The sequence below is a fragment of the Cnephaeus nilssonii genome (assembly GCF_951640355.1).
Source record: "Cnephaeus nilssonii genome assembly, chromosome: Y".
Taxonomy (NCBI): Eukaryota; Metazoa; Chordata; class Mammalia; order Chiroptera; family Vespertilionidae; genus Cnephaeus; species Cnephaeus nilssonii.
The window spans coordinates 499,725-515,742 of NC_137096.1; the positions used below are offsets into that span (position 1 = coordinate 499,725).

General features: G+C 53.5%; 1 protein-coding gene across 1 annotated transcript in view; it reads right to left on the reverse strand.

Moving 5' to 3' along the window:
* The window catches only part of DHRSX (dehydrogenase/reductase X-linked), a gene marked incomplete at its 5' end in the record, with an annotated part of 41,142 nt that overhangs the window by 13,977 nt on the left and 11,147 nt on the right, over positions 1-16,018 (reverse strand). The window contains 2 exon segments of the mRNA XM_079766105.1: positions 9,393-9,461; positions 13,933-14,040. Of these exon segments, the coding sequence (XP_079622231.1) occupies positions 9,393-9,461; positions 13,933-14,040 (177 nt within the window).

The window sequence follows — 16,018 nt, forward strand, 5'->3', positions numbered from 1 at the left end:
GACGCTCCGACTGGTCGCTATGACCCTCACAGACCACCAGGGGGCAGACGCTCCGACCGGCAGCTATGACGCGCACTGACCACCAGGCGGCAGATGCTCAATGCACCAGCTGCAAAGCTGCAGTGACGTGGCAGCTGTAGTTTTCGGGTGATGCACCCAGAACCAGAGAGGAGGGAGCCTGGTTCTGGGGTGTGTCCCCCGAGAACCGCCCTCTCGCCATCGGGGACCCCTCTGGGGATGTCGGAGAGCCGGTTTCAGCCCGATCCCCGCAGGCCAGCCCGAGGGACCCCACCGGTGCACGAATCCGTGCACTGGGCCTCTTCCATTTAATAATCACCAAAGCGACTCTGAATAAGTCCTCTGATAGATTTAATGACAGGCCTTTTCCACGGAACCACCAGAAATTGCAAAAAAATGTCATGAAAAAAGGATTAATGCTGGAGCTATACCCCCGGGAGGCAAGGCATTGAGAATTCCTTCCTTTCAGAAATTAATTACGGGGAGAGCGGCCGAGCTTCTGTGAATTCAGAGCGACGCCTTCTTCCTTCAATTGGGGCTTAATTTCCTTTCCCCAGGGCGAAGCGTCCGTTCCACGATCCACGCTCTCGTGTGATCTTAGCTCAAAAGAGATGGATTCGCCCGGCTGGTGTGGCTCAGGGATTGAGCGTCAACCCATGAACCAGGAGGTCAGGGTTCGATTCCCGGTCAAGGGCACATGCCTGGGTTGCGGGCTCCATCCCCAGTAGGGGGCGTGCAGGAGGCGGCCGATCCGTGATTCTCTCTCGTCATGGATGTTTCTCTCTCTCTCTCTCCCTCTCCTCTCCTCTTTGAAATCAATAAAAATATAAATATATTAATAGATGCACGGCCCTGGCTGGTGTGGCTCAGTGGTTAGAGCGTCGGCCTGCAGACTGAAGGGTTCTGGGTTCGATTCCGGTCAAGGGCACAGGCCTGGGTTGCGGGCTCCATCCCCAGTAGGGGGCGTGCAGGAGGCAGCCGATCCATAATGCAAGATAATACAATTTCAGTATGTAGGGCTGTCTGTCTGTTTTTTTTCTTTCTTTTCATTTATTTTTTTTCATCCTCACACGAGGATATGTTGCCATTGATTTTTATTTTTATTTTATTTTTTATAATATATCTTATTGATTTTTTACAGAGAGGAAGGGAGAGGGAGAGAGAGTCAACAACATCGATGAGAGAGAAACATCCATCAGCTGCCTCCTGCACGCCCCCCACTGGGGATGTGCCCGCAACCAAGGTCCATGCCCTTGACCGGAATCGAACCCGGGACCCCTCAGTCCGCAGGCCGACGCTCTATCCACTGAGCCAGACCGGTTAGGGCTCCATTGATTTTTAGAGAGAGAGGGGAAGAGAGAGGGAGAGACAGAGAGAAACATCGATGGGAGAGAGACACATGGATGGGTTGCCTCCTGCACGCACCCCAACCAGGGCCCGGGTCGGGGAGGAGCCTGCAACTGAGGTATGTGCCCTTGACCTGGAATCGAACCCGGGACCCTCCAGTCCGCAGGCCGACGCTCTATCCACTGAGCCACACCGGCCAGGGCTGTTTTCTGTGTGTGTGTGTGTGTGTGTGTGTTTTCTTGTTTTTTTTCAACCCACTCAGAGCTTTGTACCAGCCGGCTGTCAACCCCAATCATGTTGTCCTGAGTATATTGGTTGTGAAAGAGAGAGAGAAATAGATCGTCTTTATTGCCGACGCGGAGAGAAATGGGAATCAGGGGACAGCTGGTCCAAGCCACCAAGGTCAATTATTTATACGTGAGGAGGCAACGTAGCTCCCTTCCTACCTTCCTTTTGATGGCTTGGTTATTTTGGGTGAAGAAAATAAGGATTCTGGGCAAAAATTAAAAAATAAATACAAGCAGCCCGGCCGGCGTGGCTCAAGGGTTGAGCGCCGAACTAGGAACCAGGAGGTCAGGGTTCGATTCCCGGTCAAGGGCACACGCCTGGGTTGCGGGCTCGATCCCCAGTAGGGGGCGTGCAGGAGGCAGCCGATCAACCCATGATCCTCTCTCATTGTTGATGTTCCTAACTCTCTCTCCCTTCCTCTCTGAAATCCATAAAAACGTTTTTAAAATATATTTTATTGATTTTTTGCAGAGAGGAAGGGAGAGGGAGAGAGAGTCAGAAACATCGATGAGAGAGACACATCCATCAGCCGCCTCCTGCCCGCCCCCCACCTGGGGATGTGCCCGCAACCCAGGTCCATGCCCTTGACCGGGAATCGAACCCGGGACCCTTCAGTCCGCAGGCCGACGCTCTATCCACTGAGCCACACCAGTCAGGGCTGAAATTCATAAAAACATTTTAAAAAAGAGAGAGAGACACAGGTGTAGACTTCAGGCCTGTGGCCAAATAGCAATGCCTTCGCCCTGCGTGTGACGATGAGTCAGCGTCCTCAGGCTCAGGAAGATCCCTTAGCAATGACGAAGGGCGGGTCAGGTGAGCGATCTTGGGTCTCTCACGGCGAGAGACCGAGCAGCCATGGACACCTAACCCCCCCCATCGGACAGATGGGTTCTGGTGGAGGGCAGAGACGGTAAAGGTCAGAGGAGGTCTGGACTCGAACCCGGGACCCTTCAGTCTGCAGGCCGACGAGCAAGGGCGACCGAAACAGTCCTCCACTAGGGGGCGTGCAGGAGGCAGCCGATCCATGATTCTCTCTCGTCATGGATGTTTCTCTCTTTCTCTCTCTGTCTCCCTCTCCCTTTCTTTGTCTGAAATCAATAAAAATACTAGAGGCCCAGTGCACAAAATTCATGCATCAGGGTGGGGGGGCATCCCTCAGCCTGGCCTGCACCCTCTCCAATCCGGGACCACTGGCTCCTAACTGCTCGCCTGCTGGTCTGCCTGATCACCCCCAACTGCCCTCCCCTGCCGGCCTGATCAACCCCTAACTGCACAGGCCTGGTCGCCCCCAACTGCCCTCCCCTACCAGCCTGATCGCCCCTAACTGCCCTCCCCTGCCGGCCTGAGCACCCCTAACTGCTCTCCCCTGCCGGCCTGATCCCCCTAATTTCTCTCCCCTGCTAGCCTGATCCCCCTAACTGCTCTCCCCTACCAGCCTGATCGCCCCCAACTGCCTTCCCCTGCAGGCCTGATCGCCCCCAACTGCCCTCCCCTGCCGGCCTGATCACCCCCCAACTGCCCTCCCCTGCAGGCCTGGTCACCCCCAACTGCCCTCCCCTGCCGGCCTGATCACCCCCAACTGCCCTCCCCTGCCAGCCTGATTGCCCCTAACTGCTCTCCCCTGCAGGCCTGATCGCCCCCAACTGCCCTCCCCTGCCAGCCTGATTGCCCCTAACTGCTCTCCCCTGCAGGCCTGATCACCCCCAACTGCCCTCCCCTGCCAGCCTGATTGCCCCTAACTGCTCTCCCCTGCAGGCCTGATCGCCCCCAACTGCCCTCCCCTGCCGGCCTGATTACCCCCAACTGCCCTCCCTTGCCAGCCTGATCGCCCCTAACTGCCCTCCCCTTCAGGACTGATCACCCCCTAACTGCCCTCCCCTGCTGGCCTGATCACCCCTAATTGCCCTCCCCTGCAGGCCTGATCACCCCCCAACTGCACAGGCCTGGTCGCCCCCAACTGCCCTCCACTATCAGCCGGATCGCCCCCAACTGCCCTCCCCTGCCGGCCTGATCGCCCCCAACTGCCCTCCGCTGATGGCCTGATCACCCCTAACTGCCCTCCCCTGCCGGCCTGATCGCCCCTAACTGCCTCTGCCTCGGCCCCCACCACTGTGGCTTTGTCTGGAAGGACGCCCGGAAGATGTCCGGGCTAACAAGCATATTACCCTTTTATTGGTATAGATATTTTTTTTAAAAAAAATAGCAGCCTGTTTTCCAGCGACATGTCTGCGCGTTTGGATTTTCTGTCACGGAAACAACAGATGGCAGCAGACGGGGTGAAGGCGTCGGTAAGAATCCCGCCGTCTTTTCCGAAAACACACATTTGCAAAACTGTCAGACAGGGCCACTTCTGTGCCTGAAGTTTGGTGCTGAAATAAGGAAAAAAAAAAAAAAAAATATATATATATATATATATGTTTTTTAGGCCCTGGCCGGCATGGCTCAGTGGTTACAGTGTCGGCCGCCTATTGGAGGGTTGTGGGTTCGATTACGGCTCAAGGACATGTACAGAGGATGGAGAGAATCAGAAAGAAAAATAATGCAGGCCCGGTCGGCGTGGCTCGGTGGTTGAGCGTCGACCTAGGAACCAGGAGGTCAGGGTTCGATTCCCGGTCAAGGGCACAGGCCCGGGTTGCGGGCTCGATCCCCACTAGGGGGCGTGCAGGAGGCAGCCAATCCATGATTCTCCCTCATCATGGATATATCTCTCTCTCTCCTCTCTTTCCTTCTCTGACATCCATAAAAATACATTTTTTTTAAACAAAAAGCTCTCTGCATATAGCAGCTCATGGAAATAGCCACCTCCCCGCCCCCCCAAACCCCCGAGTAACCTCACGCCCTCACGTCCGTCACGCCCGCCATCAACATTTCCCGGGCACCTACAGGGCACCCAGCGGCCAGCTCTCCGGGCCTGCGACCTTGAACACGTGACCTCTAAGACACGGAGACATCGTGCCGTGCACGCGTGTAGAGTGAAGGCTTAAGTCAACCGTGACATCAGCGAGACTCGGTAAGAATGAAAACCATGACTCGGAAAAAATCAAAACCATGACCCAGCAAAAAATTAAAAAAAAAACATGAGTATGTATGTGTTTTTTTTTTTTAATTGGGAAGCCAAATGGAAACCGTGACTCAGCAAAAATTCAAAAGCACGAGTCAGCCAAAATGGAAACCGTGACTCAGCAAAAATTTCGAAACCGCGAGTCAGCCAAAATGGAAACCGTGACTCAGCAAAAACTCGAAACCGTGAGTCAGCCAACATGGAAATCATGACTCAGCCCCCGCAAAAAAAGCCAATACCATGAGTCAGCAAAAAAATAAAATAAAATAAAAACTATGAAAGAGCAAAAAAATGGAAAACCGTGACTCAGGAAAAATTCAAAACCAACACAATTCACCGACGCCCTGTGTCGGCAGAAGGTTCAACTCCTCACACTCGTGTGTGTGTGTGTGTGTGTGTGTGTGTGTGTAGACTGAAGGTTTGAAATGCCTCCCATCGGTGGGAAACGTGTGGTTTGACACCAGAGCAGGCCCTGGCCGGTGTGGCTCAGTGGGTAGAGCGTCGGCCTGCGGACTGAAGGGTCCCGGGTTCGATTCCCGGTCAAGGGCACATGCCCGGGTTGCGGGCTCGATCCCCAGTCGGGGGCGTGCAGGAGGCAGCCGGTCCATGATTCTCTCTCCTCCTGGATGTTTCTCTCTGTCTCCCTTGCTCTCTGAAATCAATGAAAATATACTTTTCTTTAAAAAAAAATAGAAAAAGAAATGAGAGGATTCTTGTCTACGTCTGCACCCCATCTGCCACCATCTGTTGTTTCTGTTGAAGAAAATCCAGCCTCCGAGAGGCACGTCGCAGGGAAAACAGAGCGACGTGCTGATGGTTTTATTTTTTTTTTCAGATGTTGGTGGATTTTGGGGGGACTCTGTCCCCCCAGCACAGCGAGCAGTCCCTTCCCAGCGCCTAAGCTGGACGGTGGCATTTGGCATCATGAACACAGAACTGTTCTTATCCTTTTAAAATCAAAAATCAAAGGGGCGAGCCCTGGCCGGTGTGGCTCAGTGGATAGAGCGCCGGCCTGCGGACTGAAGGGTCCCGGGTTCGATCCCGGTCAAGGGCATGGACCTTGGTTGCGGGCACATCCCCAGTGGGGGGCGTGCAGGAGGCAGCTGATCCATGATTCCTTCCCATTATGGATGTTTCTATCTCTCTCCCCCTCTCTCTTCCTCTCTGTAAAAATCAATAAAAACAAACATATTTTTAAAAGCCCTAGCTGGTGTTGCTCAGTGGATAGAGCATCAGCCTGCAGACTGAAGGGTCCCGGGTTCGATTCCCGGTCCAGGGCACATGCCGGGGTTGCAGGCTGCATCCCCAGTAGGGGGCGTGCAGGAGGCAGCCGATCCATGATTCTCTCTCATCATGGATGTTTCTCTCTCTCTCTCTCCTTCTCCCTTCTTCTCTGAAATCAATAAAAAATATGTATATTTTTATATAGTGTGTACACATTGATTTTGGGTCAACCTCTATATACCATGCCGACAGGACAATGACAATGACAACATACAATAGGATATTGGGTTGAATCAAGATATCCTAAAGTTGCCCTGACCGGTGTGGCTCAGTGGATAGAGCGTCGGCCTGCGGACGGAAGGGTCCCGGGTTCGATTCCCGGTCAAGGGCATGGACCTCGGTTGCGGGCACATCCCCAGTGGGGGGCGTGCAGGAGGCAGCTGATGGATGTTTCTCTCCCATCGATGTTTCTAACTCTCCGTCCCTCTCCCTTCCTCTCTGTAAAAAATCAATAAAATACATTAAAAAAAAATTATCCCAACGTTTTCTCCCTATATTCTGAATTATTTTTCTTTTTTTTAAAAAAATATATTTTTATTGATTTCAGAGAGGAACAGAGAGGGAGAGAGAGAGAGAAACATCCATGATGAGAGAGAATCATGGATTCCCTGCCTCCAGCACGCCCCCTACTGGTTGGGGATGGAGCCCGCAACCCGGGCCTGTGCCCTTGACCGGGAATCGAACCCTGGACCTCCTGGTTCCTAGGTCGACGCTCAACCGCCGAGCCACGCCGGCCGGGGCCTGGATTATGTTTCTTTCTGAGAAGCTGTGTCCCAGTTTGCAGGGCGAGGGGTGAGTGCTGGCTCCATCCTGGCTCCCCCGAAAGGCTGACTCGGAGATTTTGGAGAAGATGCCCCGTGACCTATTTCTGGTTCCGATGTGGCCATTTCACAAAAAACGTCCCAGGCGCTGCCCTGCCGTGGACGCCCGAGCAGGAGCAGGTCGGAAACGGCTAACGTTGCAACGGACGGACGCTCTCCCTGGACGGGTTTCCTCGGCAGAGAGAAGCCGAATGGAAACCACGACTCGGCAAAAAATTCCCAAAACCGCGAGTCAGCCGAAATGGAAACCGTGACTCGGCAAAAAATTCAAAACCACGACTCAGCCGAAATGGAAATCATGACTCAGCAAAAATTCAAAACCATGGGTCAGCCAAAATGGAAATCGTAATCATCCGGCCACTCCGTGTCCGTCCTATAGAATAAAAGGCTAATATGCAAATGGTCCCCTCGACCGGGAGTTCGACCAGCAGGGAGGCCGGCCAACCGCCCACGTCCCCTCGCCCTGGCCAGGCTGGCCGGACCCCACCCATGCACGGATTCATGCACCGGGCCTCTATACACACACACACACACACACACACACACACACACACACACACACGGAGTGGCCAGATTATTATGCGTTCAGACATCATCATCATCTGGCCACTGAGTGTCCATCTCTCTCTTCTCCACTAAACAAGCCGTGAATCCGTGCAAAACAGCGTCTTCAATTTCTCCTATGGACCTAAGGCCTAGAGTCATTTAAAAAAAAATTATTTCAGAGAGGAATGGAGAGGGAGAGAGAAACATCCATGAGGAGAGAGAATCATGGACCGGCCGCCTCCTGCACGCCCCCTACTGGTTGGGGATGGAGCCTGCAACCCGGGCATGTGCCCTTGACCGGGAATCGAACCCAGGACCTTCCAGTCTGCAGTCCGACTCTCTATCCATGGAGCAAGACCAGCTAGGGCTATTGTGTGTGTGTGTGTGTGTTTTTGATTGATCGTAAGGTATGTTAATGCCAAATTGCTCCATTGTACACCTGATACAGAAAATAGTATTTCAACTACACTGAGCGGCCAGATGATGATGATCTCTGAACACATAATCATCTGCCCACTCAGTGTGTATATATATATATATATATATATATATATATATTAGAGGCCCGGTGCATGAATCCGTGCATGGGTGGGGTCCGGCCAGCCTGGCCAGGGGGAGGGGACATGGGCGGTTGGCCGGCCTGCCTGCTGGTCGAACTCCCGGTCGAGGGGACCATTTGCATATTAGCCTTTTATTCTATAGGATAGACACTGAGTGGCCGGATGATTATGCATTCAGAGATCATCATCATCTGGCCACTCCGTGTATAACAAAGTAGGAAATAATAAAAAATAATGTGCATTTTTTTTTAAAGAGAGAGAAACATCCATGAGGAGAGAGAATCATGGATCAGCTGCCTCCTGCACGCCCCCTACTGGGGATCGAGCCCACAACCCGGGCTTGTGCCCTTGACCGGGAATCGAACCCGTGACCTCCTGGTTCACAGGTTGATGCTCCACCCCTGAGCCTCGCCGGCCGGGTTAAGGTGCATTTCCCCCCCTTGGGTATTGGGGGAACTCAGGGAGCCCCCTCTTCCTCCTGGCATGTCCAGGACCCCCCTCTTCCTTCCTGGGGCGATTCACATTTTCCTGCGAACCCCGGGGGGTCCCCTGCAGGCCTAGTCCCTAGCTACGGTGATATTTCGTTGGCTTTTGCATTTGCTATTTTCAGGGTCCAGAAAAGAAAAAAAAAAAAAGACGCACAAAATACACACAAACACACACACACAGCTCCATGGATCTTGTTTTAAAAAAAACAAAACACTCACAGGACCCCAAATGATTATCTCTGTGGTTTTTTCCCCACTTGCCTAAAGCCTTCTCCCTTCCTCTCTGAAACCAATAAAGAAATATATTTAAATTAAAAAAAAAAAAAAGGAATAAACCTACATTTCTCTGAAAATGGAATCTTCTCTTTCTTTGTGGCCCACATACATGTAAACCGTGTGAGCCTTTGAGTTTGACAGGCTAAGGCTACAGCCACGTAAAATATTTAAACATCCACGGAGGGGCCCCCAAAAAAACCTTTGCTCCCTCCCCGGGCAGGAGCGTACGCGAGCGCCGGTGAATTATTCTTCAAACGATCTCTTTTTTTTTTTTTGGTTTGTTTTCCATTCATTTAGAGCAGGCGTCCTCCAACCACGGCCCGCGGGCCACAGGCGGGCGTTTTCGCCGTGTTGTTGTGTTTTTACTTCAAAATAAGATAGGTGCCGTGCGCATAGGAATTTGCTCATCGTTTTTTTTTTTTAAACTATAGTCCGGCCCTCCCACGGTCTGAGGGACAGTGAACTGGCCCCCTGTTTGAAAAGCGTGAGGACCCCTGGTTTAGCGTTTGTAAAATTTCGTGCAAAAAAATACCCACCCCGCCAAGGAAGAGTGCACGAAGGAGGCACAGCGCCCCCTACAGGCCACGCCCACCAGCTGGCCCCTCATCTCGGGGGACAGTGGAGTCTGAGGGTTCCCTCCGTCCGGGGGGGGGGGGGGGGGTCCGCACGGAACACGGCGATGATTCCTCGCCGCCAGCCCTACCTTCCTGGTTCCCCGTCTCCGCTTTGATTTTCCTCACGACCTGGCGGCCTTTCGCGGAATCATTTCCAGCTAAGAGGAAAAGAAAAAGAAAGAATGAGTGGCTTCTTTTGATTTTATTTTATTTTATTTTACTAGAGGCCTGGGACACAAAATAAACGGATTGACGGTCTGCCCCCTGGTGGTCAGTGCACGTCACAGCGACAGGCTGGCCATCTGGTCGTCATGCTCGTAACGGTCACTTAGGTTTTTATATATATACTAGAGGCCCGGTGCACGAAATTCGTGCACGGGGGGGGGGGAGCGGGGCGTGTGTCCCTCAGCCTGGCCTGCACCCTCTCCAATCTGGGACCCCTCATGGGATAACCAGCAGTTGGACATCCCTCTCACAATTCAGAACTGCTGGCTCCTAACCACTCACCTGCCTGCCTGATTGCCCCTAACTGCTTCTGCCTACCAGCCTGATTGTCCCTAACTGCTCCCCTGCTGGCTTGATTGCCCCTAACTACCTCTGCCTCGGCCCACACCTGGTACCCAGGATTCCCTCCTCCAGCTGACCACAGGCACCAAGGATCTGGGCTTCCCTCCCTCTGGTCAGCCATAGGCGCCCAGGCTGGCTGCAGCCTTAGGGGATGGTGGACAGGGGGCTTCGCCTGTGCTGCAGCTGCAAGTGCTGGCGCCCGGGACTGCGGGGTGGGTGGCTTCTTTGTCTCCCAGGCCACAGCCAGCCACAGGTGCTGGTGCCTGGGACTGCAGGGTGGGCGGATTCTCCATCTACCATGCTGTAGCCAGCTGCAGGTGCTGGCACCTGGACCACAGGGTGGGTGGCTTCTCTGTCTCCCAGGCCACAGCCAGCCGCAGGTGCTGGTGCCCGGGACTGCAGGGTGGGCGGCTTCTCCATCTCCCGGGCTGCAGCCAGCCACAGGTACTGGGGCCGGTTTCTCCATCTCTCCCAGGACGTGGGGCGGGTGGACATGGGGTGGGCAGCTTCTCCAGCTGGCTGTAGCCTGGGATCATAGGGCAAGTGGCTTCTTCATCTCCCAGATCGCATCCACCCTCAGGTACTGGCACCCGGTTTCTTGTCTCCCCCAGGATGTGGGGAGGGCGGCTTCTCCAGCTGGCTGCGGCTTGGGATCACGGGGCAGGCGGCTTCTTCATCTCCCAGGTCGCAGCCAGCCTCAGGCGCTGAGGCCCGGTTTCTCATTCTCCCCCAGGAGGTGGGGCAGGCGGACCTGAGGTTTCTGCTGCTGGCTGCAGCCTGGGATCACAGGGCAGGCGGCTTCTTCATCTCCCGGGCTGCAGCCAGCCTCAGGCACTGGCACCTGATTTCTTGTCTCCCCCAGGACGTGGGGTGAACCGCTTCTCCAGCTGGCTGAGGCCTGAGATCACGGGGCAGGCAGCTTCTTGGTCTCCGTGGCTGCAGCCAGCCTCAGGTGCTGGGGCCCGGTTTCTCCGTCTCCCCAGGACTTGGGGCGGGCGGACCTGAGGCTTCTGAGGCTGGCTGCAGCCTGGGATCATGGGACGGGCAGCTTCTTCGTCTCCCGGCCGCACCCAGCCTCAGGCGCAGGGCCCGGTTTCTCCGTCTTCCCAGGACGTGGGGCAGGTGGATGTGAGGCAGACGGACCTAAGGCTTCTGAGGCTGGCTGCAGCCTGGGATCATGGGGCAGGCAGCTTCTTGGTCTCCGTGGCTGCAGCCAGCCTCAGGCGCTGGGGCCCGGTTTCTCCGTCTCCCCAGGACGTTGGGCAGGCAGACCTAAGGCTTCTGAGGCTGGCTGCAGCTTGGGATCATGGGGGAGGCGGCTTCTTGGTCTCTGTGGCTGCAGCCAGCCTCAGGCGCTGGCGCCTGACTTCTCCAACTCCCAGAGACCTGGAGAGGCTGGGGGGCGGGGCTGCCGCCGTGTTTTCAGTTTAATTGCATACTCACTCAGATTGAATGGTGGGCGTGGCTGGGCGTGGCTTGTGAGTGTAGCGGAGTGATGATTTGCATACTACTCTATTATTAGATAGATATATAGACTAGAGGCCTGGGACACAAAATGAGTGCATGGACGGTCTGCCCCCTGGTGGTCAGTGCGCGTCATAGCGACGGGTCGTTCCGCTGTTGGGTCGATTTGCATATTAGGCTTTTATTCTATAGGATTTTAAATTCATTTATATTTTTTTAAGCTTTTTTTTAAAAAAAAAAATAAGTCCTAGCTGCTTTGGCTCAGTGGATAGGGCATCAGCCTGCAGACTGAAGGGTCCCGGGTTCTATTCCAGGACAAGGGCATATGCCCGGGTTGTGGGATCGATCCCCAGTAGGGGGCGTGCAGGAGGCAGCCGATGCGTGATTCTCTCTCATCATGCATGTTTCTCTCTCCCTCTCCCTTCCTCTCTGAAATCAATAAAAACATATTAAAAATAAATAAATAAAAGTGATACAACAGCGGTAAATATACATGCATATACACTGAGTGGCCAGATGATGATGATCTCTGAACGCATAATCATCTGGCCACTCCGTGTGTGTGTATATATATGTTAGAGGCCCGGTGCATGAAATTGTGCATGGGTGGGGTCCGGCCAGCCTGGCCAGGGGGAGGGCACATGGGCGGTTGGCCGGCCTGCCTGCTGGTCGAACTCCCGGTCGAGGGGACCATTTGCCTATTAGCCTTTTATTCTATAGGACAGACACGGAGTGGCCGGATGATTATGCGTTCAGAGATCATCATCATCTGGCCGCTCCGTGTATGTACTTATCCATATACTAGAGGCCCGGTGCACAAATTCGTGAACGGGTGGGGTCCCTCGGCCAGGCCGGCATTCGGGGCCAACTGGGACCGGCCGGTCGGAAGGAGGGAATGCGCGAGGTTGGCTGTGGGAACGCACTGACCACTGGGAGGCAGCTCCTGCATGGACCGTCTGCCCCCTGGTGGTCAGTGCACGTCATAGCTACGAGCTGGTCATCCGGTCGTCCGGTCGTAACGGTCGCTTCGGCTTTTATCTATATATAGACGAACCCAGTAGAACGAATCTAATGCAATCGAAAATGCCTTCAACTCCTGCTGGTATTGAACTCAAACCAGCATCCACAGCTTGGCCGACGTGGCTCAGTCGGGTCATGGGTTCGAATTCCGGCCAAGGGCACCTACCTGGGAACCCGGCCCCCGGTCGGGGCTCGTGCGGGAGGCAACTCATTCATGGGTTTCTCTCCTGTCCGATTTCTCTCTCTCTCTCTCCCTCCTGTCCTTCCGTTCTGTCTGAAAACACAATGGAAAAACGTCTCTTCTGGGGAAGATTAACAAAACAAAAAACAAACAAGAAATAAGGAGACATTGACCCCAAACGAGAAGCCAATTCTGAACTGACATGTCATGTTGTTTGAGTATTGATTAGGGCCAGTGGTCGGCAAACTCATGAGTCCACAGAGCCAAATATCAACGGTACAACGATGGACATTTCTTTGGAGAGCCAAATTTTTTAAACGTAAACGTCTTCGCACGCCACGTCTTCAACACAGACTTGCCCAGGCCGTGGCGTTTTGTGGAAGAGCCACACTCCAGGGGCCAGAGAGCCGCCTGTGGCTCGCGCGCCGCGGTTTGCCGGCCGCTGGGTTAGGGAGGTGTTCCTGCTTTAAGGCCAAAGGTGATCATTGCCACAAAGACCTATCCAAATATTTATTTTGTGGCCCATACAAGGCAAAGTCTACTGACTCCTGGTTACACATTACATGACCAGAGGCCCGGTGCATGAATCCGTGCATGGGTGGGGTCCGGCCAGCCTGGCCAGGGGGAGGGGACATGGGCGGTTGGCCGGCCTGCCTGCTGGTCGAACTCCCGGTCGAGGGGACCATTTGCATATGAGCCTTTTATTCTATAGGATAGACACGGAGTGGCCCGATGATTATGCGTTCAGAGATCATCGTCATCTGGCCACTCAGTGTATATACTGGAGGCCCGGTGCACGAAATTCATGCAGTGGATGGGGAGGGGGGGTCCCTCAGCCCGGCCCGCACCCTCTCGCTGTCTGAGAGCCCTCGGGGGATGTCCGACTGATGGCGTCCGACATCCTTAGCATCGCGGGCCGTGAGCCCGGCTTCTGGCTGAGCTGCACTCCCCCTGTGGGAGCGCACTGACCACCAGGGGGCAGCTCCTGTTTTGAGCAGGATCGGGCTGAAACCAGCTCTCCGACATCCCCCGAGGGGTCCCGGATGGCGAGAGGGCGCAGGCCAGGCCGAGGGACCCCACCGGTGCACGATCGGGGCCGGGGAGGGACGCGGGAGGTTGGCTAGCCGGGGAGGGACCGCGGGAGGGCTCCAGGGCGTGTCCGGCCCGTCTCGCTCAGTCCCGATCGGCCGGACCCCAGCAGCAAGCTAACCTACCGGTCAAAGCGTCTGCCCCCCTGGTGGTCAGTGCACGTCATAGCGAGCGGTTGAGCGGCCTTAGCATATCATTAGCATATTACGCTTTGATTGGTTGAATGGCCGACTGGTCAACCAGACACTTAGCATATTAGGCTTTTATTCTATAGGATATACTATATGACTCAGTGTAAAGACCCTTACCTATGATGACATGCATGCCGAGGAGCGCCAGGCGCTTGGACGTCGCCAAGCCAATTCCCTCCGTGCCTCCCGTCACTATGGCAACGCGGCCCGGTTGCCGGGGGAAGACTGTGAAAGTGAAAGAAGAAAAAAATAAATAAGGGTGAGATGTGAGAGTCGAGGACACCTTGGGAAGGATTCCTCCCCCCTGTGGGTATCGGATGCCAGCGGCAGCCACGCTCCGTTATCTGGGGTCCTTCTTCGATTCCCGTTCGGAAGCCAGGGAGTCGCAAACCTCAAGAATCGTTTGTGCCCGGCCGGTGTGGCTCAGTGGTGAGCGTCCACCTAGGACCCAGGAGGTCACGGTTCGATTCCTGGTCAAGGGCACAGGCCCAGGTTGTTGGCTTGATCCCGCCCCCAGTAGGGGGCGTGCAGGAGGCAGCTGATCCATGATTTTCTCTCATCATGGATGTTTCTATCTCTCTCCCTCTCCCTTCCTCTCTGAAATCAATTTAAAATATATATATTGTATATATACATATACTGAGTGGCCAGATTATGATGAAATCTGAATGCATAATAATCTGCCCACTCAGTGAGGCCCGGTGCATGAATCCGTGCATGGGTGGGGTCCGGCCAGCCTGGCCAGGGGGAGGGGACATGGGCGGTTGGCCGGCCTGCCTGCTGGTCGAACTCCCGGTCGAGGGGACCATTTGCATATTAGCCTTTTATTCTGTAGGATAGACACGGAGTGGCCAGATGATTATGCGTTCAGAGATCATCACAATCTGGCCGCTCCGTGTATTTTATTTGATTTCAGAGCGGAAGGGAGAGAGAGAGATAGAAACATCCATGATGAGAGAGAATCATGGACTGGCTGCCTCCTGCACGCCCCCTACTGGGGATCGAGCCCACAACCCGGGCCTGTGCCCTTGACCGGGAATCGAATTGTGACCTCCTGGTTCTTAGGTCGACGCTCAACCACTGAGCCACACGGGCCAGGCCCCCATTTTTGCTTTTTGAAATAGGCGCTCAGTCTGTCCTGTCACTTTCAACAGCTTTGACCCCACTATGGGTTTCGGCTCAAGAATGTCTACAGTGCACCCCCAGTTGGACAAGGTTAGGGTTAGGGTTTGGGGTATAGATTAGGGTTAGGGTTAAGGGTTAGCGCTAGGGCAAGGGTTTAGGTTTAGGGTTTTGGGTGAGGGTTAGGTTTAAGTTTTAGCATTAGGGCTAAGATTTAGGGTTAGAGTTTAGGGCTTAGGGTTAGGACTTACAGTCAGAGTTTACGTATAGGGTTAGGGTTAAGGGTTAGGAATGGGCTTAGGGTTCAGGATTTGGGTTAGTGTTTAGGGTTAGGGCTAAGGGTTAAGGATTTAGGGTTTAGAGTTTGGGTTAAGGTTTGTATTAGGGTTAGTGTTTAAGGTTAATGTTTAGGGCTAGGATTTCTGGTTAGGGTTTAGGTATAGGGTTAGGGTTAGGATTTCTGGTTAGGGTTTAGGTATAGGGTTAGGATTAGGATTTCTGGTTATGGTTTAGGTATATGGTTAGGGTTAGGATTTATGTTAGGGTTTAGGTATAGGGTTAGGGCTAGGATTTCTGCTTAGGGTTTAGGTATAGGGTTAGGGTTAGGATTTCTGCTTAGGGTTTAGGTATATGGTTAGGGTTAGGATTTATGTTAGGGTTTAGGTATAAGGTTAGGGTTAGGATTTGGATCTATATTAGGGTTTAGATATAGGGTTAGGATTTAAGGTTAGTGTTTAGGTATAGGTTTAGGGTTATGGTTACGGTTTAGGTATAGGGTTAGGATTTATGATTAGGGATTAGCTATAAGGTTAGGGTTAGGATTTGGATCTATATTAGTGTTTAGGCATAGGGTTAGGATTTATGGTTAGGGTTAGTGTTTAGGATTAGTATTTATGTTTAGGGTTTAGGTATAGGGTTAGGGTTAGGATTTATGTTAGGGTTTGGGTATAGGGTTAGGATTTATGATTAGGGGTTAGGTATAAGGTTAGAGTTAGGATCTATATTAGGGTTTATATATAGGGTTAGGATTTAAGGTTAGTGTTTAGGTATAGGGTTAGGATTTCTGATTAGTGTTTAGGTA